Here is a 24262-nt window from a genome sequence, read left to right as displayed (position 1 = left end):
AACTCAATAGGACGTGGAATGCTGTGAAGCAAAACTACAGAAGTGAGGCTGGCCACGCCAAAATCAAGTGAGATATGTCTAGCATTTCTTCAGCCGCCAAGGCTTCGACAGACTATCCGCGGGTTCGGTGTCTCTCGAACTACGAAGATTCAACGTCGTCCGGCCAATCCTGGTTAAGGTCAGCGGGGACTTAGCTGTGGTTATGGAACAGGATTGGCTGTCCGAGAGACTCCGAACCTGGGGTATGTTGCAGCACAGCTATGTCGACCGAGTGTCTTCGCAAGCTGCCCCACTCGACGAGAAAAAGTAAAACCGTCCCGTCCTAGGCTGACTAGGCTTAGCTAGGTGGCAGCACAGTCGCGCCGGCAGGGGGCAGTGCCACAACCAGCCGACTGATATTTTCGTGTGACGTCAGAACCGGTGCCTCCCTGGTCGGCGGGTCGCCGTGTCCGTGCTTGGTCTTCGGTCGCTGGAAGCACAATACACCGTGTCGTGGTATATGCAGCTTTACTTGGCCCTAACACATGCATTACCAGCATGAGCGCATTACGACTCCTTTGTTACGCTGGTAACCGAAGCAAGCTTTACACTTCCCTACAAAGAACTTCTTTACTAAATATATCCTGCTTTCGGCTTTCCACAGTCTACGACCGAACAGGAAACATCGGTTATGTCAAGTAAGCGCTAATTTCCGACAGAAAGTAAGGATCATTCGTGCACCGCTACCGCTTGGCTCGGTGAGAACACAACGATTGACCTTCATGAGTGAAGCGGCGCAAAATAATGACACCCGTATAACATTGGTAATAACATACTATCATTCCGCAGCGCCCATCGATACAGTAACCATATGACAGAGACTCCACCATTTCACACGTCCTTTGATAATGACAGTACACCACCCCTGTCACAGTGACAACCAATGACAGTCGTGTCGTATGACAGTGACACCACCGTCACGCCACGTCCCCACGGCCCGTGACGTCACGACGGACCGCCGTGGGAAGAGACCACACTCGTGAGTCGTGAGGTGCCGCCAGAAAAGGGCGAGTGAGGCTTGTTGGTGAGAATACGTGGAACCGTTAACTGTGGTGCACGATTGAGGATTGATCCGTGCCAAATAATGGTTTCACTAATGTCAGTGTTTGAGATCATGTTGTGAAATCAGTCCGTGAGGTTATATGGTGAGGTCAGACCTTACGGGCAGTTCATGAGGTCAGAACATAAAGTCAGGCTTTCCGACTAGTCTGTGAGGTCGTGAAGTCAGCACGCGTCGTCCGACCGTAGGGTGACTCAGTGAGACCAGTTGGTGAGGTCTGCCCTAACCAGCCCTCGAGGTCAGACGTAGGCTCACGCCACCCGATTGCTGAGGGTCACTGAGGTCAGGCCATCCTCGCCTTCCATCAGCCTTCACTCGGTACACGGTTGCTAACATCAGCCTCCGCCCTGGCCTGTCGACAGCCCGTCAGGCCGTTCGTCCAACATGGACCGCCGGCGGGCACCCCGCCGCTCGGGCCTCATCTGCACGGGCTCGTTACACGGCAGCGCGAGCGGAGCCGGCGGCTGCAGCAGCGGTGCAAAGGGCGGGCGGCCTGCCGAGCGGGGCGCGGTGGTGCAGCGGCCTCCCCAGCCACCCCGGGGAGGGCGGCGGGTCACCCCGTCACCGCCGGCACTTGTCGCCGCTCCGTCACCGGCGATAAAAACACCCCGGTCCGCCCCGCGCCGGGTCCCCATCCAGCGCCGGCCGGCGCCGGCGGCGGGTCTCACACCATACAACGGGTCAAGGATGCACCAGTGTGAACACTGGACAGTGGGCAACCCAAAAATAGGACAGGTTTAGTCCAGCGATCAAACGGCAGAATGCGACGCCGACGCGCGTACGTAGTGGCGTTGAATACAGAGGCGCCCTACAAAGCCGCCACACGGTTGGCACCGGCCGGCCGGCGAATGAGCCAGAGACAGAGAGAGATCACTGACCTGATGCAGTTGCTGCTGCGTTTGCAGGATCTCCGTAAACAGGTCAAGCCGATCCCCGAACACGCTGAAACCGGAGTCCGGGTCGGCAGCCGACCGACGCGCCGTCGGCTCGCTCACGCACGCGCTCGACGCCGAGCTCACGCCACTCGAATCGTCGTCGCCGAGACGCATCGTCGCTCCGTCGTTTCGCACGCCGCCCCTCGTGCCGCGGACCGTCCGTCACTGCCGGCGCCGCCGCGGCCCGCGACAGCCAAGGCCGGCTCGACGGCTGCCGACGGTGGCGCCACTGTCGGGTAGACGGAGAACTACGGCTGAAATCATCTCACGCGGCCTCGTCGCCGGTCTCGTTTCGGGTAATTGTTGGCGGCGTGGCCCTGAACGGTAGTATGGCAGCCGTAACAGAACCCGTTGTGCCGCTAGCCGTCCCGGTGGCGCACCTAATTCCACCCCACCCATCGTTTGTCGAGGTGCTGCCTCAGGCCTCAGTCCTTGCTGACCAGTGCTATTTCGCCTCTTCAGGAGAATGCGTACAGTGCAGCCACTAGATATGTACAGGTCTCGCGGGTTTTAGCGGTAGGTTTTGCACCTAGAAAATTTAGTGTACTTCAGGCTATATCTTCGTCGTCTTAAGCTTTTAAGTGTTGAAGATGCGATCGACTTGTTGGGTAACAAGCCGGCCATGATCGTGTAAAATGGCTTCATCGTAGATCGATTAGTTTCTGAGATATAACCGGAAATGTAAAAGTGCAAAACCTACCGCTTAATCTCGCGAGACCTGTACTTAGCTATTAAGCATACAGTGCTGAGTGCATAGTGCATACTACTGCAGGTCACGCTTGCCCTTGGTGTTCCTTGTTCGATATCATTACAACTCTACCGTGTTTTGGGCATCTCCTCCGCGAGGAATAGACGTTAGACAACGCAGACATGCTCAATTTGAACGGGATTTTGGAAACGGGCCCTTATAAATCATGATTTAAGTCCATTGGGGATTACGACCCGATTGCTCGGACGATCTCGTTGCTGAGAGCTTGAGGTGGAGCCCACGGCCACCTCTGTCCTCATTCTTTCCTCCTCCTCCTCCTCCTCCTGGGCTCCTCCTCCTCCTCCTCCTCCTCCTCCTCCTCCTCCTCCTCATCCTCCTCCTCCTCCTCCTCTCCAGTTGTGTTGTTCCCATTCGGATCGTTGGTGTAGAGTCAGGTAACTAAGCCTAATTGTTTATATTTATTTATATGTTAGTCAGGATTGATGCTAATTGCTGGCATGAAAAATCGATGAATTGTTGATAATTACCATAAAGTGGAAAAGAGACGGACGCGCGACTTATTTTGAGGACTGCTTAGTGACTGAGACTGAGACTTCACTTGTTCTGGATTGAAGTCTCGTCTCCTCTAATGAGCAATTCTCCGACAGTGTTTAACTCATTTAAATTCGCATTTACAAAGGCACGTAGCATGTAAAGATATTGCTTTCAGTAATAAGATATCTGTATATTTTGATGCTCGGCATCTCCCGTCGGTTACCGCATGCATGGATCCCAAACATTTGGAACGTTTCTCTCTGCGGGCACAGCGGACTTGTGTGCCATATAATCCACGCAGAATAGTCGAGGCCCAGCCTTTTCAAAAGGCACATATGACATAGTTACCTTAGGTAGGTAACTTACATACATGCATAGCTCTGTAACCTAGCCACGGTAAAGGTCGCCAGATCTCGGCGCATTCGCGCTAATGCACGTAAGCGGGCAGTGTCACAGCAGATTCATGTCTCAACCGTCCGACACCAATAAAAACAGGCGATGTTAATCCAGCGGACTGTTGTCATCCATCGGTAAATAAGGAGTAACGCACGCAGTGCATAAGTGCATTTGTCTGTATAATAAAAAGTGATGTTCCTCGGCCCAATCAAAAAAACAAAAAATCAACTGCACTGCATGGTACATTGGCACAACTATCGCCACGATCCCAAAGCGCGGCACATCTGTGTACGCAAATAGCACCACGCTGGCGGTAGGAAGTTCGCCGCTGTCGGTCAAGAGTCAAGACTCAAGATGGGTATAAAATAGTCAAGCTATTTTGATATAGCAGCAACGGAACGATTAGCAACTTTAGTCAGGATTAAAATGATGATCTTGAAGTTTAGGTACTTAACCCGGCAGTTGCTGGGGTATTTCGCCACCCACCGTTTGCTGGGGGGGGGGGGGGGGGGGCGTTAAACGCCCCCAGCCGATAACTCGAGAACCAATAGGCGCAGCGAAACGCACGAGGCGGCAAACGAAAGAACGCGACGAGACACTTCAGATGAGTACTTAAAAGTTGAATTTTGAGGTCACAGGTCGGGTCAAGGTCAGGTCAAACACCTGAAATCGGGCTTTCAGTAGCATGGACTTCAGGACTTCGCAATGGGCGCCTCTCGTCATAAACTCTGTCAAAACGGTGCACAATCCATCATATAAGGCCTACAAGAGTGTCAGCTCCATGTAGGGGTCAGTCAAGCATAGGTCAGGGTCAAGGTCAGGTCAACCGGGTAGGCACATATCCCCGAAAATCAAAACTGATATTCGCAGCCTGTGACACATGTTTTATAGGTAAGTTGGGGCGTAGAACACGATGGTGACATTCATTTTATCATATGTGTACGTGTTTGGCTCAAAAAGTTCAATTTAAGAAATGCATGTATCATGGTCGTGAAGTAGTCACGAGAAATGGCCAAGATTCAGTTCAAGATTATGGAAAATGCGGAACGATAATCAATAATCGAAGATAGACATTTGATTGATCAAGGTATTGGCAGTCTAATGGCGTTTACGGCATGTCTGTATGTCTATTTTGTGATTTTATATGATTTTTTGAACATATGCCGTTTTTGGTCGAAAACTCAGAAATCATGACGTCATAAAACCTCGATATCTCAAAAATTTTCCGACCGATTTTTTTAAAACTTTGTCACAATAAACTCCAATCAATTCCCTACGGGTAACCAAAATTTGGCGCGCCTGCGGCGCGCCGTTTTTATGCTATGGCCCGGCGAAAAAAGTGGGGGCGTTTAACGCCCCCCCCCCCCAGCAACTCGCGGGTTAAAATACGAGTATCCGGTATACGTTCGAGTGTTGATATAAAATGTCATTCGCTTGGGTTATAAAATGTATGTTTGATGCTTAACCCGCGCCCTGCTGGGGGGTGTTTGAACACCCCCCTTGTGATTTTTCGCGAATATCTCAAAAACGGCGGCGCTTCGCGCCGCCGTTTTTGGTACACCTTATCATACATCAATTCTACACATGTTGTGAAAATTGCAGACCAAGGTCATTCAAGGTCAGGTCACCAGGTCACTTGAAGTGACCTCACCTCATAAAAAGTTTCAATGTCTGCCATAGCTACACCGAGTGACCGATCGCTTTGAAACTTTTAGCGATTGCTAAGAGCAATAGCGTGTACAAAATGTATATCTCAGAATTTTGATATCGATGACCTAAGGTCAGGTCAATTTTGCGACCTCCCCATTATAGGTAAGTCAATGGGAGAAAATTGAAATGCGCCTCTTTTGGACAAATGACATTATTAACATTCCAAACACTGAATTACAAGTTGTTTAGACTTACTGAACATGAAAATGGTGTCTGTGACCCCTGTTTATGCCCCTGAGGTCATCTTAGGTCACGAATGGTATCTAACAGTTTTTCGCAAATAACTTTTGATAGAGGCATGCTAGAGCGATGAAAACGCCTTAGATGTGTTCAGCTTGACGATACGGATCGACTGATATGCAACATGACCCTTTCCGGTCAGGTCATGACCTTGACCTGAGGTCAAATTTTCAAGTTGACCTTTCAAGATCAAGTTATAGTTCATTCGATGCGTCTTGACGAGAGGAACACGATGCCGGTAAAAGTAAGCTCGTACAAGGCTTGGGTCAAAAGTTATTGCAGAAAAACTGTTAAAAAAATAGGCTATTTTTGCAGTTTTTGCCCCCTGCAGGCAAAACCGTTGACGTTAGGTCAAATCTGAAAGAATTATTCAGAAAGGACGTTAATAGGGCTATCGAATGCGCTTTTCCGCGGCGCTGTAGCTCTATTGGTTCCCGAGTTATGCGTTGGCTTCTTGGAAATTGTCGACATTCGACCTGGAAATCGGCAAAATTTTGCCTTCAATGACCTCTGGTGACCTGACCTTTGACCTGACCAAAAAAATGACAGAAGTGATTTCGTCATTATTTTTGGCTCTCTTTCGAACGCCGCCTTCCACGTATCGCTACGTGGCCCAGGAGCCGAGTTAGAAGGGGGGTGTTCACTGTTCAGACACCCCCCCCCCCCCAGCAGGGCGTGGAAATCCATGACCCCCAGCCGGGCGCGGGTTAATTGGTGCTGAACGAAAAAACTAGCGAGCAGTGCGCTGAACAGACTGATAAACTTCTTTACTTCTCGAAATATAATGCAACCGATGCATTGCCCACATGACACTGCAATCTGGAGAGGCGGCAGGGTCCGACGCTCGTCTACAAGAAGAAGTAGTAGGATGTGAAGTCGGCTCCCCGTCGACCCACAAACTCTGGCTCGTAGTTGAAGATCAGATAGTCCTCCTCCAGCTCCGGCGACGGAAAACGGTGCCGACTTTTTCTCACTGGGGAAAAGTAAAGAGAAGTTCCAGGTCAATCGACGAACAAAAATCATCAGTGCTCTATATTACGACGATTAATCTAACGTTAGTGACTATATACATATATCTATATCCACATATAATCTTCTCACCTTCCCCTATAAATGCGTTTCCGATGTGCTGAGCGGCGAGGATGGCTTCGGCCGTGTGCGGGATGCTGCTGGAGGACGACTCGCGCGACCACTCGAACTGCGGCTTCTCCGGCTGGAACGCCACGCCAAACACCGGCTTACTGCGGACAAACAAAGGTGTGCAAGCACATCAGTTTAACTCATCTAAGTTTACTTCTACTAAGTGGTCTTTAGAGGTGCTCTTAGCACCGCTGCTTTCAAGTTATCTCTTTTAAGTCCCCGCCTATTGCGTACAAATTTGGCATGTGAACGGAAAGAAGCATGATTTTAATTTTTCACCACCTTTATTAAATTGGACCTCAATTGAATGCAGGTTCGGGATCGTCCGGGACCGTCTCTCCCTCCCTCCCTCTCTCTCTCCCCCCTCTCTCTCTCTTTCTCTCTCTCTCTCTCTCTCTCTCTCTCTCTCTCTCTCTCTCTCTCTCTCTCTCCTTCGCTCACCGTTCGTGCTCGATGACGCTGACGAAGGGCGCTCCGGCGCTGTCACGACTGGTGGCCACCAGATCAAACTCCCTCCCCAGCTGGCCGGCCCGGAACGCTCCCGGGCGGAGACAGCGTCCGTGGAAGGTGACCGTGGCCGGCTGGGAGCTGAGGATGGCCCGCACCTGGTCCTCCGAGCCGCCCAGCAGACGACTCCGGCGGCCGGCTGCGGCAGGTAGTGTGACATCAGCGCGGCGGTCGGGATCGGGGGAGAGTGAGTCGTATAGAACTGGAGCGAACTCTGCACTCGGAAAAGGGGGCAAAGCTACGACGTGACGCTCCATTTTATAAATGATCGCATGCATTTGTAAGTCGTCTCTGCAAGCACTCACCCAGACTCCAGTGCCTCAATGGACCCAAAGAGCAGCGCTGCCGACGCCTTACCTGGCGTTATGTCCAGCCGAGAGGCCACATTTGTAGCTGGACACTCCCGGAAGGAAGCGCTCGGGTCCGCCAGGCGGGCCAGCAGCTCCATCCCCTGGCCGATTCCCAGGATCGGGAAGTGGTCCTGTGGAGGACGAGCAAGTGATACCAGAAAAATAGCGTATTGTTTCCTCCAGTAGACACATAAGTTATAAAGTTTTAAATGCTGAATCTCCTTGCTTTCTTGCAAGGCCATGTTTCCGTTACTGAAGGATATTGTTCCGGCTCGCTCACTCTCTTTCCATCATATTGAAATCTGTGACGGCTATTTCGCATTTCGACATTTCTACAGGTCATTTTGCTATTGCGTGCCGTTCTTACGTCCGAGTATTCGTTGGTGATCTTCCAGAGGGCCTTGGCGGCGGCGGCGAACCCGCTGTCCTCCAGGTTGGAGGCGCCGCCCGGTATGAGGAGGCCGTTCAGGTAGCGGAACATCTCGCGGTAGTAGTGGTTCGACTGGTCCGCCCTGTCGGCGGTCCAACGGATCATCAGATAAGGTCCTCACTTATGGACGGGCACCATAAACAGTACGAATTGTTCGTGGACTGCTTACCCAAGCACACAATGTTGGGAGTGTAATAAAATGCTGAAAAGTCGTCAATGAATTATTTGCTTCTACTGCTTAGCTTTAACCCTCAAATCGTTTAATTCTAATACTTAACCTAAATTCTCCGTCTGCACTCTGGCCTTGCGCCGACTAAACCGATGGGTCAGTTCACCGGCTGAAGCGGTTCATATGGACATTTGGCGTTTACTTACATGACGGGTACCACGCGGGCGCCGGAGCTCTCCAGGAACTTCACATAGGACGAGTCGATGTAGCTACTGAGGTCAGGGTCGTCCACCAGCGAGTTCAGCTTCCTGGACAGCGACTGAGTCAGCAGACCTGCCGACAGCAGAGAGAGCAGCGCGGTTTGGTAAGCAGGACTGTCATGGCATCATCTTGAGCCCGCCACGCTACGGCAGCTTACTTAGGAATGACAATCGAAAGGAAAGCCACAGCACTCATCAGTCTTTTTTCTAAGCTGGTGTTTACGTCAACGTTTATCTCGTTCATAATCAGGCACGAATTATGCGTTACCGAGCAATTAAACAGTCAACAAAATTCTATGCGGAAAGGCAGCAAACAACCTTTCATTTTATGTACACACTAGATTGCACCCATCGTTACCGATGCCGTCTTTTCAGAAGCATTCTTCGACATTTTTTTATGTCTAAACCCATAGGCGTCGCTAGAGATTTTCGGTTGGGGGGGGGGGGCAAAATCAACTTTTGTGTTAAATCTTGCCTTTCTCCAGTTGTTACTCATTCATTTTACATATCATTCCACGCGTAATGGTGTGAGGAATACGATGGTGACAAGGTTTTCCTTCTAGCTATGACATGTCATTTTTTACAGAAAATTCAAAATTTTGAAATTTTTGGACAAAAACACGACCGGTAGAATCACAATAGCTGCGATTGCCGACGCACTCTAGAGAGCCCCCGTTCAGACGCTCGTCGCTCATGATCATCACCCAGGAAAAAGGTTAAAAACGCTCAGTAATCGAACCACCTTGCTGAAACCTTCATTCACGCATGCATGCAGTCGCAGAGGTTCTACGTGAAATGCATAGGGCTCATCCCAGCCGCCGATAGCTAAGTTGGGCTTCCGGCGGAGATTGAATGTCGGAAGTGTGGATCGGAAGTACTTACCTAATTCATCTTTGCTTCAGTGAGAGGAGGTATTTTGTTCACACGGGAGTGTGAACAAAAAGTTTCTCGTTTTTCGTGTGTAGGGCAGCGCTGCAAATGCGAAGAAAAGATAACGGAACCAAAATTTCGCACGGCATAGCGGCAAGGGATCCCTTAGCGACAGGCTTGGGACTTCCAGGCCATTTTAGGCCACTCAGGGTCAGTGTGGGCTCTCAGAAGCCTGCTTAGGATCCTGAAGATCGGCGTTGGTCATCCCAAACCTATGTGGTGCTTTAGGGCTTTCCGAGCCCAAGGTGGGACCCCCAGAAGCCAGGGTGGGCGGCGGGCGCTAAGAGACCAGGCCCAGGGTGAGCCGGGAGCCCTCAGATAGCAGTGTGAACCCTGGAGGTCTGTGTCGAATCCCTAAGGACTCTACATGGGACATAAGAAACATGTGCTGGGACCCTCAGAGGCACACGTGAGTTGTGCAAAATATGTCGCCTCAAAAGCTCGGCTGAGCTATCAGAGGCCTAAGGTTCTCAGAAATTGTCGAAAGTATTCTCAAAGATCCGTGTGGCCCTTCAGAGGTCTACGCATGTGTAAGGTCCTCAAAGATCCCTGTATGGGCCGGGGCCCTCAGGGAATATGGACACCAGTGGGACTCTCAGAGGCCGGTTTGGGCCCTCTGAAGGCTTCTTAGAGCTCAGTGGAGCTTCTTCGGAGCCTGTTGAACAGTGAAAAGCAAGCTCATGAGCCCTGTGGCACTTGAACGGTACTTGAGTCTGTCGCAGACATTTGACGAGAGTTAAGATTTAAGGCCGCCGTCCACTGTGACGGAATTCCGTCCGGAGTCCGTCAGGAATGTCGCCGCACGCTGACCGCATCCGGACCGCAGACGGAAAGCTCACGGACACTTGCTGACACTTTGTGAAGAGCAATTACCAGTTATTATAAAAGAAAACATAGCAATTTACTAGCATATCATAGTGCTGCCATGTCAAGGAAAATTTGTTTACTTATTTCATCTTGAAAGAGTTGAAATTATTTCTTAAATTTGCAATTGAAAACTCGAAGACGGAAGACTGCACCTGACCGCGTCCGTTCCGCCTGCGTTCTCCGCAGAAAAGTTCAACATGTTGGACTTTGTTACAGCTGATTGCCGTTCGGATGCGGTCCGCACGGAACGCACACGATTTCCGTACGGACCGGATGCGCCCATAGGGTTCTGTGTTAAATTCCGTACGGACCGCACGCGTTCCGCACAGTGGACGGCGGCCTTTAGTGTCACACTTTGAACGGAAATTTTGTGTCAGCACTTCAAAGCTTATGAAAATCGGCTATAAAATGTAATAAAGAACCAACTAGGAACATGGAATGAATCACAGTATTGACATTCCCGAGTCTGGAATCGGCGTCGTGAAGATTTTGGCGACTGCGACTCCGACTCTGGCCTGAACTGCACCCTTCAACCGAGTCTGACCTCATAGGCATTCTCAGAAAGGTACCCCCATTTTTTCCCGACTCCAAAATCTCATCGGATCTGTATCGATCTCAGGGGGTGCCCGGTCCGAGGTTGGGGGGCAAGCTGCCCCGCTTGCCCCCCCGTGGCGACGCTAATGTCTAAACCCATTCAATACTCACCGACGACGGGTCTCTGGTTGACGGCGCCCGCAGGAGCGATGTGGAAGTTGGGCTTCGCCGTCGTCGTAGGCGGCGGGGTGGTTGCTGTCGTGGTGGGGGTGGTGGTAGTGGTAGTGGTGGTGGTAGTCGTCGTTGTTGGAACGGTGGTAGAGACAGGGGCGGCGTATCTTGGTCCCGTTGTGCTCGTCTCAGGGGCCTGTGGGAAGAATCACGTGTACTCAGATATAACTACAACTACATAATTCAATCTGTTGCGATAGATGTCTCTTTTTTATGAATTGCCGTTGAAATCAAGTTGCTAAATATTTTGGAAGATGAGCCTATCCCATACATTTCCATCTAAACTCTCGATAAAATACGATACCTAGTTCAATATAAATATGTTAACAGCGACCGTTCGAAGTCGATGTGCCGGCGAGGCTATCCATACAAATTTCGCGCCCGGCAGTCCTACCGGCGTGGTGGGCCGTCGGCGGCGCTGCCCCTTCCTGCCGCGCCGCCTGCCGCCGCGCCGCCGGCCTCCCTTGCGCCGGCGACCCTTGCGCCGTCTCTCGGGCGGGGGTTCCTCCTGGGGGCTGCGACTGGCGCGTGCTGCGGTATCGGCCAGCGACCGCCAGTCGGCCCCGGCCAGGAGCTGTGTCAGCCGGCTCTGCTCGCCGTCCCTGCCGGCACCGCCGTCCGCTGGTCACGTGTATGTTTGAGCGTTTATTAACCAGTGCCCGCCAAACTATTGTGGCATAGCCATATTCTATCGTTGTTAGATACGATCTCTTTTTTACGACTTACAGCGAACAAGCAAAACAACTCAGAACAACGCAGCATGCTGATGGTCTCACGAGTCATTCAGAGACCTCGAGGTCCGAGGTCCTCCCCTGGTCTACCTGAGAGTGTCGGGCAGTGTGAAGTCGTCGACCTCCCTCAGAGCCGACGTCAGCAGTTCGCTGGTGACGTCAGCGGACACTCTGACGTCACTTGTGGCAGTGAACAGGGCCGCGGCCAGGAACAGAAGCCGCGTGGCTGCGGGCGGCCGGACCTGCAGAGTAACGGCACGGGTCCGTGTTTATACTATGGTCATTAGACGCACACCCGAGCAGTGTGTATAACCGCATAGGAACCGGGGCTGGCTGTGGCAGTCGTCATCAGGCGTGTGATTTGATACCGGAGGTCCGGGCTGGTCCGGATTTCTGCCTCATCAAAACAGCATTACACATGCATATTGCATGCACATTGCACACCGCATAGGTATACATAATCACGCTAATGTAAACACTAATAAGGTATACTACAGAGACTGACCGCAGACTTTCGGTCCAAAAATAGACGCACTCCTTTATCTTCATACGGAGAATGTAGTAGAGAGACCGTGACATCCCCGTCACCCCCGTCCAACCCGCCTGCAGGGTCACTAGTGGTTACTAGTGATGGAAAATCGGAATACCGATACCAAACCAAATACCAACCAAAACCGTGGAGAAATACCGAAACCAAACCAACTTGGGAACATGAGGAAAATACCAACTTTTTACCGATTTCTTAGCCTCTTAAACATTGGCGAGGGTTCATGATACCAACAAAATACCAAACACATTAGGATTGAAATAGCGAATACCGAGTTGGTATCGGTTTGGTATCGGTATACCAAAAAGTTGGTATCCGATTGACATCTCTAGTGGTTACCGCAACGTAGCTCTAATGATGACGTAACCTACGGCTGGGACAAACTGCATCAATTGGTTGTAACGCCCTATCGACATAGCTTTAAACTAGAAAAGCTATAGAATCTGGGGAATATTTATCTACAAAATAAGAGCAGCTATTATGTTTATACAAATTCACAGTCTGCGAGGAATTTGTGGATAGGTACTCAAAACGATATCATACCTAGCTTCTACTCGCTTCAACGTTTATTTATTAACGAATCGTTTGAACGAACGAAAGTCTGTTACAAATAACGGACGTCCACGCCACATGATTCGTACGTACGGAAAATTTTAGAAGGATCAATGTGTTGAAATAAAATTCAGCGGTCGAGTAGATCGGGGGTCAATAGATTAAAGGTCCCAATCCGTAATACCCTTATCGTGTTATTCGGCACTTAGTGTCCAAATATATACGTATTTATTTAAGCATTTATGTCCAATGTCCATGAATTTATAGAAGCTTCACATCACATATACGTACCCGATAAATGAAGGATGCATTGAATGGTTGAGTAAATTATTTAGACGTAGGTTTTCACCATTTTTTAGGACTCCTTGTCCAACCTTTACTGTTGTCATTGTGTGACGAACGCTTTACGCGTACGCAAACGCGACTATATTACTCAATAAACGTTACAAATTATTAGCGTTGATTATCCCTGACGCTTTGATGAATGCTAACCGTTAACAGTGAACCGTTAACGATTTACTTTATTTAGGTACGTTAACGACCCATCAGCATGACCCTAGGCGCCAAGCACAGCTAATTAAAATCCATGCATTGATACGCTCGTCAGTAGGGGAGAGCGGGGCCAGTTGAAACACGGGGTCAGATGAAACATGCCTTTACTTTTAACAGTATGCAACAGATAGCGTTGCCGACACCACTGCGCATGCGCGCTCGACCACTTCGTTTGTCAACGGCGTTTGGGCGGCGAACGGACGGTAATTTTGATTTGGCACTTGTTTTTGTGTTTTTGAGGGGCGTTTGGGAGAAGTCGTTTTTGTGAGCATTTTGTGATATCTCATATACCTTTGTTTGCTGAGAGAAAAACTCCTGGCTCCGGAATGTCACCTTATTTGGCATCTCATTCAGCATGATGCCGTCCCTCCAGCTCGTTTGACAAGTGCTTTACGGCGCGTGCGAGATAACGGGAGCGGATGGGGTCAATTGAAACGCTTCTCTGCGGTTCAGTTGAAGCAGGGCCACCGGCCGATTCAACCGACCCCAGTGACCTTTGTAGGGGAGAGTGGGGCAAAGCGGCCACCCGGGGCAAAGCGGCCACCCATCGTTTTAGCCCTTCATAGCTGGCGTCAGTTCCAATTCATGGTTTCCAATTATACTTCTCTGCACGGTCGTTCGAATGAGCCAGACCGGGGTTTCAGGCCCATCACCATTGTTCTGTGAAATACGGAAAAGCATTTCTTGCCAGGTTACCAACTATGTTTACAATTTTTAAATGTTATGTTATTCCATAACCGTTTGGAATTTTTATAAGCGTTCTTGTCCATGCATTGCATGGGTATTGTACATGTATTCTACCAATTTTAATGTTTTTTACCCCACTAATAGCTAAGCTGGAATATTTTTGTCTCGGACGGTATGCGCGGGGCAAAGTGGCCGGGGCAAAGTGGCCACCCCCCAATTGGGCATAAGTTGCTTCCATCTGGATAAAAAACATTATTTATATTCAAATGTGTCGTCATGCATTCATCTTTGCCACTTTTCAGTTGCATGAGTTACCAAATAATGCAATTAAATGTTTATTTTCATGAAAATCCTTTCTTTGTTTACCTACAGGTGGAAGATGATAAAGTAAACATCCATCCTCGCTTAACCTTGTCACCATCAAATACCCTAGTCGTACACGAGGCAACTATTTTGTTTCTCATATCGGGACTTGAGAAGACGCCGGTGGCCGCTTTGCCCCAGGGTATGGGGCAAAGTGGCCAATATGCATAGGTTTAAAGTTTTGTCAATATCTTTCATATGTGAACGCCTTTGGAAATAAAACGCAGTTGAAATTAAAGGCAACTTAATAGGGATCACATTGGTATAGAAAGAATCTTTCCAAGTTTAAAAATCAAGCGTTGGCATCGTGAGAAGTGTTAGGGTGGCCGCTTTGCCCCACTCTCCCCTAATGGTTATGTTCAGGGGCTGTAAACATTAAAGGAAATAGTCCACCTTTAAAATGAGGGTTTGAACTGAAATAGCAGTTTGATAGAGCTCAATTTTTGACCCTTTCATCTCCAGCCTTTTGCTTGAAAGCACACTATAGCCTGAGATATTCTTCATTTTCCACATCCGCCCATTTTACCATAGTCTATTTACTTTATGTCACCTATTATGAGGAACTTAGCACTTTTAGTTGGAAATTTCCAACGACCTATTGAATGTAGCATTTGGAAAAGTAAACCGTACAAAATATCTCCTTAACCCTCGCCGGCACAGGCCATTTTGCGTCCTTCGACGGCACAAGGGGGGGGGGGGTTGGTAAGACCCCCCCCCCTCGCGTTTGGCCCCTGATCGAGCTAGAGCTTCGCGGAAAAACGAGCGTGTTGCTCGTCACGAGAGGAAGCCGATGATACCCAATTTTAAAGTCCTAGGTCATCGGGTGACCTTCCAGGTCAGGTCAATGACCCGAAAACCGGGAAAATCGGGACCTGTTAGAAAGTCGTAAAGTGTGGCTGCTATGTGGTTTTCCGAGGTGCTGATCACGAATATCGTGTTAGTTTTGATCAGAGATGATGTTTTTAAGCATTTAGACCAGGTCGGGTCAGGTCAGGTCAGGTCAACCGGTAGGGGTTGTGACGGGTATTCGTAATACGTGTCAACCGCCTCTGACAGCTTCGTAACATGTTACGAAGGCACCAAAACTACTTCGTAAATGTTCAAATGGTTGCTAAATTCGAATTCAGCTCCAAAAACTAGCCTAGAAACATGTAAAACTCGAAAAAGTGAACCGAGGTCACCCAAGGTCACCAAAGGTCAATGACCTGACCTGACCTTCAGGTGACCTTGACACCCACCCTTATGTATGGGAGCAACATCAAATCACATGTTTGAACGTTTGAAACCACGAAAAGCTTGCAAACGCGCGGCTAATGCGAGCCGACCTACGCCGAATCGCGATTTCGGCCAAACATGGTCACGGAAAAGAGGTCAGAGGTCAAAGGTCATTGGGGTCAGGGTCATGAAATTTTCAGGGAACGTGTAAAATTGATCAATGCGAGGGTACTGAAAGTTTCGTCGCGATCGGCCGCTTTTTACGCGAGTTATTCGCGAAAAACCTTAGGGGGGGTTGCATCACCCCCCCCCCCTCTGCCGGCGAGGGTTAAGAAAGTGGCCTTAAAGATGAAAACATCCCATTGTTACGGATAGGTGCCTTAATATTGATAATTGACCCCATGGCCTGGTTCAGTTGACCCTTGCATCAGGGTCATTTGAAACGGGCGTAGAGCTGTTTTATAAGCATGCGTTTGGCAGCAAAATATGTTTGAAACATACCTTCACATATCTTAAAATAAAGCCAAAAGAGTATATTTTATCATGGTATTGTGCATTTGTCGATTAGACAACTAGATCTCGCTGTGCATGTCAATATACAAAAAAGTGGTTCAACTGGCCCCGCTCTCCCCTAAGCGTTAACGGATGTGGAATGAAACAATTGACTAAAGCGTGCGCACCCATCGATACGCAATAAACGTTAACGACTTACTACCTTACATTCAATGACGAGGACCAGCCTAGGTACTTAGCTAGGTATACATAAACGGCCAAAGTGTACCATGGTGTAATAAATATTTAAATAACACTATGCGCTGTTATTTATTGCAAAGCTATTCATATTCAATGTCATTTATTGCACTATTGGCTTACGTTAACGGCTAATTAATGTGTACGCGACTTGTAGCTACTCAATAAATGTAAACGGTGAACATTTACCAGACTCTTGTCCTCAATAGGCATAGGTATATAGGTAGATATTGCTAATCCATTTGACCATCTTGCAGTAGGCATTGAACATCGAACAGCCAATGATTTTTCAAACCACCCAAAGCAACTGTACCTAGATTGTAGCGAAGTGCCGTGAAACGGCTACGAGTACAGTGGTTGTTGCGAAAGAACTAAGAACGTGTTATATAACGAATATTGTTCGTTATTTGCACTTGACGATATACCTACCCAAAGAAGCCGAAGGCCCAAGATGGGGCTCTGGTTACTCAGTGTCCCAAAATTATATTTTGGCTTGGGTGTCGGAGGGGGATATTCCTCACAGTAAAGCGGGCTGAGAGTGGAAGATTCGAGATTCATGAAAAAGGGTCAAAAACAGGGATCATCAATTTGCATGTGAGTGCTACAGGATGTGGGAACTGGGAGTTGTTTTTGCTAGAGGATTGAAAAAAATATGGAGGAAGTTAAAAGCCAACCACCAAAGGTACACATTACATGCAGATGCTCGTTACTGGTAAAATTGGGAGTGAAAAATTGCTCTGGAAAATTGGAGGTGAGAGTGGAAAACCATTTTCATTTGGATGTCATTTCCCACCCAAACTGGCAAATTTTGGGACACTGTGGTTACTTTTTGGTCGACTGAACTAATCAGATCAGATCAGAGTCAGACTAAAGTCAGCAATACGTATGTACGCCTTTTTGCACCTGATAATCTGGATTGAGGCCGTTTTTATTTACATACCTTTCATCATATTTCTATTCACTGAATGTAGAGGCTGATCTAGACCGTGCATTGCTCCTTTCCTCGCTCAGACGCCGAAAGGATTAGGACACAGTCTCGCAAGACCGCCCCGCGGCGCCGCACCAGCAGCGTGGGACGCTGGGTGCCTTGCGGGTTGCCTACCCTGCAGTTGCGGCCTTGCGGGTTGCCTACCTTACAGGCAGAATCTAGCGCCGCATTGTATGTATGTATGTAGGGGAGAGTGGGGCAATGGCGACACCATAAGCATTTTGCTCAATAGCTCAGCTATTTGAAGCTATTTTATGGTGATTTTGACTGTGGTTATAGCCAAAGGAATAGGCTTTCAGATAACGCCCAGTTTTAGTATCTCAGATCACTGATGACAGATTCAGAGCCTACGCGAAAATGTGGTGAAAAATGGAGGTGCAAAAAAGCGAGGGGTAATGCCGGCCACGTGACCCCTGTTTATGACCCTGAGATCATCTCAGGTCACGAATGGTGTCTAACAGTTTTTCGCAAATAACTTTTGATAGAGGCATGCTAGAGCGGTGAAAACGCCTTAGATGTGTTAACCCGCGCGGGGCTGGGGTCTCCAGCCGAACGCGCGCGGGGCTGGGGGGGGGTAAATTTTACCCCCCTGTTATCTCCCGAACTAATGGTCCGATTTGGAAAATTCAAAGGCCAATCGAAAGATCTCATCACGAACAACTTAAAACATGTACTTAATTTAAAGTTTGAGGTCAAGGTCAAGGTCAGGTCAAGGGTACAAATTGCAAGTTCCTACAGTATCGGCCTTGCACCGTAGTTGCCGAAGAATGGAGTCGTGGACTGAGACTGATTGCCCAAAACGTGTTCTTAGGCTACCAAGACAATATTCGTTGCATACAATATCATTCAGAGGTCAAGGTCAAGGTCAGGTCAGGTCAGGTCAGGTCACCAAAAACAAAATATAGAAAAGGGCATGTGCGACGCATGTTGTATGGGTCATTTTACTCATAGAATTCAATAGGCACACTCAATAAGTGATATGGACCACCTCTGGATGAATTTCAGGTCGAGGTCAGGTCAAGGTCAGGTCAAGTGAGGTCAAATTTTGAAGTTGGTTGTTAAGGCCTAAAAAGGTGTCTATCTGATGCAGTTTTTCACGGCAAATCGAATGGTGCTATTTCTGTTTCCGTACGAGGTCTAGAACTTCCAAAAAAATCATTTTTCAAATTTTTTGTGTGTCGTGACGTCATAAAATGTGTAATAACTCCCACATTTTTTAACCGATTCTTCTAAAAATTGGTATGTAGGTGCACATAGACCACTTCTCAGACATATATTCCGGTTTTTTGATACACTCAAAATTTTGGATTTTATAATCGTTTTCCCAAAAAAGTCAGTTTCTTGGAAAAATTTGGGCAAAAATCAAACATTTTCAAAAAACCGAGATAGCCATTTGATAGACAAAGTAGAATTACATATAACCTTTTTTGTTACGTCTTGATTCCTTTAAAAATGAAGATGTTAGCGGCGTTTGAAATTTTGCCGTTTTTGAGGCGGAAATGGCGAACATGACGTCACTAAAACTTCAATTTCTCAAAAATATTTCGACGGATTTCGCTCAAATTTTCAGGGAACGTGTCAAATTGATGTAAGAAAAGGTACTGAAAGTTTGGCGGCGCTGCGCGCCGCCGTTTTTGAGATATTGCAAAAATTCGCGAGGGGGGATAAAATTTACCCCCCAGCCCCGCGCGGGTTGAGCTCGACGGTACGGATCGACTGATATGCAACGTGACCCTTTCCGGTCAGGTCGTGACCTTGACCTGAGGTCAAATTTTCAAGTTGACCTTTCAAGGTCAAGTTATAGTTCATTCGATGCGTCTTGACGAGAGGAACACGATGCCGGTAAAAGTAAGCTCGTACAAGGCCTGGGTCAAAGTTATTGCAGAAAAAACTGTTTCCGAAAAAAAAAATCGGCTATTTTTGCAGTTTTTGCCCCCTGCAGGCAAAACCGTTGACGTTAGGTCAAATCTGAGAGAATTATCCAGAAAGGGCGTTAATAGGGCTATCGAATGCGCTTTTCCGCGGCGCTGTAGCTCTATTGGTTCCCGAGTTATGCGTTGGCTTCCTGGAAATTGTCGACATTCGACCTGGAAATCGGCGAAATTTTGCCTTCAATGACCTCTGGTGACCTGACCTTTGACCTGACCAAAAAAGTGACCGAAGTGATTTCGTCACTATTTTTGGCGCTCTTTCGAACGCCGCCATACGCGTATCGCTACGTGGCCCAGGAGCCGAGTAAGAAGGGGGGTGTTCAAACACCCCCCCCCCCCCAGCAGGGCGTGGAAATCCAGGACCCCCAGCCGGGCGCGGGTTAACCTCCCAAACACTGGAAACAAACAGCCTCTCTCATCCTACAGTTCTGCGATATTCTTATTTGACCGATGGAAGTTTCCTCTAAAAGAACGAACGCGTTTACCCGAAAGAATAATCTCCGTATTGAGCGTTTAATTGATTGAGAGATCCTTATCTGATATACCTACTGGATTACCTACTGGATATACCTATTGGATTCATCATCGGAATGGGACGTGTGATTGCGAACATTCGTCAGTAGACTCACGTTGATATAGGTACCTAACGCGAAAACGCCCGTATGGTCTACAAAAAAAAAACTGAAATCCGTGGCCCCCATAACAGAAAAAGACTAAAAGCACAGCGACAATATAGTTATCGACGACAGTTTTTTCTTCGGAGGTTCTTTGAACCTGTGTTCTGTATTCGGTGTCAGGAACAATAGTCGATTTATCTACCAGCGGGAGAGCCGATTATTGGGGGGGGGGGGGCAAAAGATAGTATGTCCCACCCAACATTTTGGTTGGGGGGGACATGTCCCACCCGTCCCCCCCGGTGGCGGAGCCCTTGCGGCCACTAAGTGCAATAGCACAAAAAGTCGAAATATCGTCACTGGCATTCATCCTTAAACCGTTCTTTCGATGGAAATTTAAGTGAGAATTAAGAAACGACAACTGTATTCAGCAGTTAACAGTACACTGCACTGCAACACAACACTGCACTCGCTGCAACGCAACAGCGCGGCGCCAACAGAGCAGCAAACTAACACAACCGTAAACACAGCAAGCAAACTAACACAGCCGTAAACACAGCAACCCGAAACGTTGAGCTTTAACGACAGAAGTCGCAAACAAAACCGCGTGGAGTCATTCCGGACACGTGTCCGGTATTACCCCGAGGTCAGCTTTATTTTAAGAAAGCAGGCAGCAGTCAAAGGCATTGCGCCGCAAACGCCTCACATCCAGCAGTCGCCTAAGAAAGGCTTAATTGAAGGTCATTGCAAAGCAGCACTTCTGAAAATGCGTTAACACATTTCACAGTCAGCAAATAGATGCAACAAAATTAAAAATCAGATACGAAAAACACATTGAACGCTATAAAAATGAAAATAATTGAGCTACCGTGACAAACTTGCACCACGTGCTAGAATGGCGCTCAACTGCTCAACTGAAATGTAAGCAACATCAGCTGATTAGTGATGGACAAAGTACTCACTAGAGATGGGTGGCCGGCATTACCCACCGTCCGCCATTGCCCCGCTCTCCCCGTATTACAATCATGGACAATCCACACGGGGCGTGGCGATTACAGTCCAGAGTCTGAGTCGGGTTGGGACAAAAACATGCAGGGGTTAGAATACAGACATAACGATTTAATCACAGGACACTCACTCTCTCTATATACATACGGGCAATTCAAGTCAGCGCGCCACACACGGCTGCGGAATACCCCCTCCCCCTGACATGGGTCAGCGTCGGGCGATCGTCATCGCCGGACAGACTGCAGCCTTGGCCGCACGGGCGAGGCTTGGCGAGGCTTGGCCGCACGGGCGTCACGCATTTGCTAATGCGTGACGCTATTATCTTAGTTTGCTGGCACTCGTAGTGGGAGGGGTAGGGTACGGGGTAACGATCCCTTTTAACCCTATTCCTGGCGGGGGGGGGGGGGGCCTTTAAGGCCCCCTTCAGGTTTTTCTTGTGCCATTGCCAAACGCCGCAAGACTGAAAGCTCATACTCGGTGACTTTTTCTAAACATTCATTGCGCACATTTTGACAAAAAAAAAGTTGCCGGGTCAGGGTCAGGTCAGGTCACCAGAGGCGGTTTGGTGACCCCACCTCAGAAAAGTTTGCAATCACGCCAGAGCTAGAGTTTTTGACCGATCAATTTCTTCTCTTCAGGTTTTAGTTAGGGTACCAGTATGTGCAATTTGTATCTCTCAGAATTTTCATATCTGTGACCTGAGGTCAGGCCAGACTCGTGACCTCTACATTGCAAGCCTATGGGAAAACATTGAAACGCCTCCTGCTTCGTGTAAACGAGTCAAAACCACCCAATTCTTTTAGTATTATGGAAGATTATCTCATCGGTGATGATCCTGGTGCCGCTAATTGACAGGGGCACCGGCAAAGGTCATCTGAGGTCATGTGACGTCATAAATCGTTTTTCTGTCAATAAATCACGACATGATGGTGCTAAAGACTTGTAAAAGGTACCAAACTGCTCGCCTGGTCAAGGCGCGTCGTTTGGTATGCAGCATGACCATACCCCACAACCTCATTGATGAATGACCTGACCTTGACCTCAGGTCAAATTTCAAATTGACCTGTGAAGGTCATCACATACTTATTTCGCATCGCCTCGGCGAGAGCAACAAAAAATGTATTGGTTTTATGTCTCTATGTTTCTTAGTTTAAAAGTTATATAGGTAACTAATTCCAAAACATTTTATCGTTGATGACCTCTGGTGACCTCAATATTGACCTGACCTGAAAATGTTTATGTTGAAGTTGTAGATCTTTAAACGACCTATCAAACGCCGTTTGCCGTTTGTCGCTGCGATGTGTAGTTTTTGAGATCTGAAGGGGGGGGGGGGGCGAATCGGCCCCCCCGCCAGTTTCTTGTCCCGGCGGAGCCCGCCAGGAATAGGGTTAAATCATACAGTTTCTTTTCGAAAACGAGTTTTATAACAAACAATTACTCTACAATGAATGAAAAAAATAGACAACCGATCTTCGGTGATCGGTATTCGGTGGCGCGATCTCCTTCACCTATGCGTACCAGTTGCGCTACAAGACCGCCACTGCACCATGCCAGCACGCTGGCTCACCGCTCAGCAGCTTATGGTATGAATTAGTCATTATTTTGTTCCGACAGTGAGCGGTATTTTGAAGATGACTCAGCTTTTCTGTACCTAAATGTGAAAGTCAGCAAGCATGGAAACTTCACTGCTGACTGCACTGGCGTCGCGAGTGGCGGTCTCGGGACTGAAGGAGGGGATGGGGAGGACAACCGCCGAAATCGGTGTTCGGGTATGACCCTTTCTTCCCATGTAGGCGCTATCATAAACGGTATGCTAAATATCGGATTAAGCTCTCGCCGTTTTCACCCTTGTTGAGCAGCTTCGTGAAAAAAACGAGCATATGCGCTGTTACGAAATGCAGCGGCTGTTACTCCATCTTATGATCTCAGGCTAACCGGTGACCTCTCAGGACATAGGCATCGAATGTCCCATCGTATTGGTTCAATTTTGATGAAGAGTTTAGACATAAAAAAATGTTTGCAGAGCCGCAGCCCGCAACTTTGGCTTAATCGTATTTGTAATGATCATGCGCATCAAATAATATACTTTTTGTATGAAAAAAATCAATTTATGTAGGGTTTCGACCTAAATTGTAGGCTACTCAAAGATCAAGTTGTAGGGAAATCATTCGATTTGGCGGGTCTTTCCGAGTCTTTCGGTGACATTCCCGACTCGCTTAGTTTATAGGGAGTTGTTGACGAATAACCCGATCACCTAGTGACATCCCACACCGTATTATGCATCAGCAGGGTCAGAAATACACTAGTTTACTATCTACTATCGGACTTGCATAACTGCCTACACATGTCCCTATTTCCCCTGTTGACCGACAGCAGCGAGGTCACGAGACCGACATGACTTCAGGCGACCTTTCCTTTGAATAAAAAAGTGCAATACAAAGAGGGTCCGTGCATTCGGGAGGCTACTACGGCCTAACTTTATTTCCCTGCGGACAAAATATGTCACGGAGGGCGTGCGAGGTTGTGACATTTTATGACCGCGTGCAGATGTTAACTCATGTCAAAACCCAAAGGACAAAGGTCAGTGACCCGACCCGACTGTCGACTGACATGCGGTTGTTGACCCTACAAAGCACCGTTCCGGTGTCGGCTAACCAGATTTCAGCCTGTTAATTCCTTAGTCTCCCGTTCCAATTTCCATGACTCCGCACTCGGCATTCTACCGTTCTGTGGGTGCGGGTGGCTGTCCAGTGTCCAGTGTCCGTCTGTCCCAGCGCAGTTACCCACCATTATCTGCTGGTCCTACTGTCCCAGTGATGCCTACTCACCATGTCTGTCCCAGCTACTCACCATGTGTCTGTCCCAGCTACTCACCATGTGTCTGTCCCAGCTACTCACCATGTCTGCCCCAGCTACTCACCATGTCTGTCCCAGCTACTCACCATGTGTCTGTCCCGGCTACTCACCATGTCTGCCGGTCTGTCTCGGTGGAGGGCGGTCCGTCGCACTGTGTCACCGCTGGCCGGACACTGGCGGACCGTCTCCAGCAGTCCAGCTCCGGTTCGCTCATCGTGTCCGCTAACACAAACAAATCGACAGTGCCAGCGGCAGAGCGACTCTCCAGACGCCCACTGAGCCCCCTGACAGGTCCCGCTCAGCTGCGGCCATTCACCGCTGCAGCGCGCGGGTAGGACTGCACTGGACACTGCACGGATCTGCAGAGACTTGCAGAGGCAGCGGAGACATGGGTACTTCTCAGAGCTGCAGAGACTTGCAGAGGCAG

The 24262-nt window shown here is 48.6% G+C and overlaps 2 protein-coding genes across 2 annotated transcripts in view; both read right to left on the bottom strand.

The window, feature by feature from the left end:
* The window catches only part of LOC122378846 (dystrophin-like), a 34363-nt gene extending 32159 nt beyond the window's left edge, over positions 1–2204 (bottom strand). The window contains exon 1 of the mRNA XM_043360404.1: positions 1978–2204. Coding sequence (XP_043216339.1) covers positions 1978–2148 — 171 coding nt within the window. The 5' untranslated portion in view covers positions 2149–2204. The remainder of the gene's footprint in view (positions 1–1977) is intronic.
* Positions 2205–6215: 4011 nt separating this feature from the next.
* On the bottom strand, positions 6216–24004 carry LOC122378843 (gamma-glutamyl hydrolase A-like). The gene is made up of 10 exons (XM_043360389.1): positions 23946–24004; positions 11863–12014; positions 11436–11643; positions 10982–11177; positions 8426–8552; positions 7988–8132; positions 7628–7751; positions 7205–7409; positions 6725–6864; positions 6216–6596 (listed from the first exon to the last, which is right to left on the bottom strand). Exons 1-10 carry the CDS (start codon positions 23946–23948, stop codon positions 6472–6474), a joined length of 1425 nt encoding a protein of 474 aa, XP_043216324.1. The 5' UTR covers positions 23949–24004; the 3' UTR covers positions 6216–6471.
* Positions 24005–24262: the final 258 nt, after the last annotated feature.

This window comes from Amphibalanus amphitrite, unplaced genomic scaffold, assembly GCF_019059575.1.
Source record: "Amphibalanus amphitrite isolate SeventyFive unplaced genomic scaffold, NRLGWU_Aamphi_draft 000007F_arrow, whole genome shotgun sequence".
NCBI lineage: Eukaryota > Metazoa > Arthropoda > Thecostraca > Balanomorpha > Balanidae > Amphibalanus > Amphibalanus amphitrite.
Note: the sequence above shows the minus strand (reverse complement) of the source record. Positions and strands in the feature narration are given on the sequence as shown.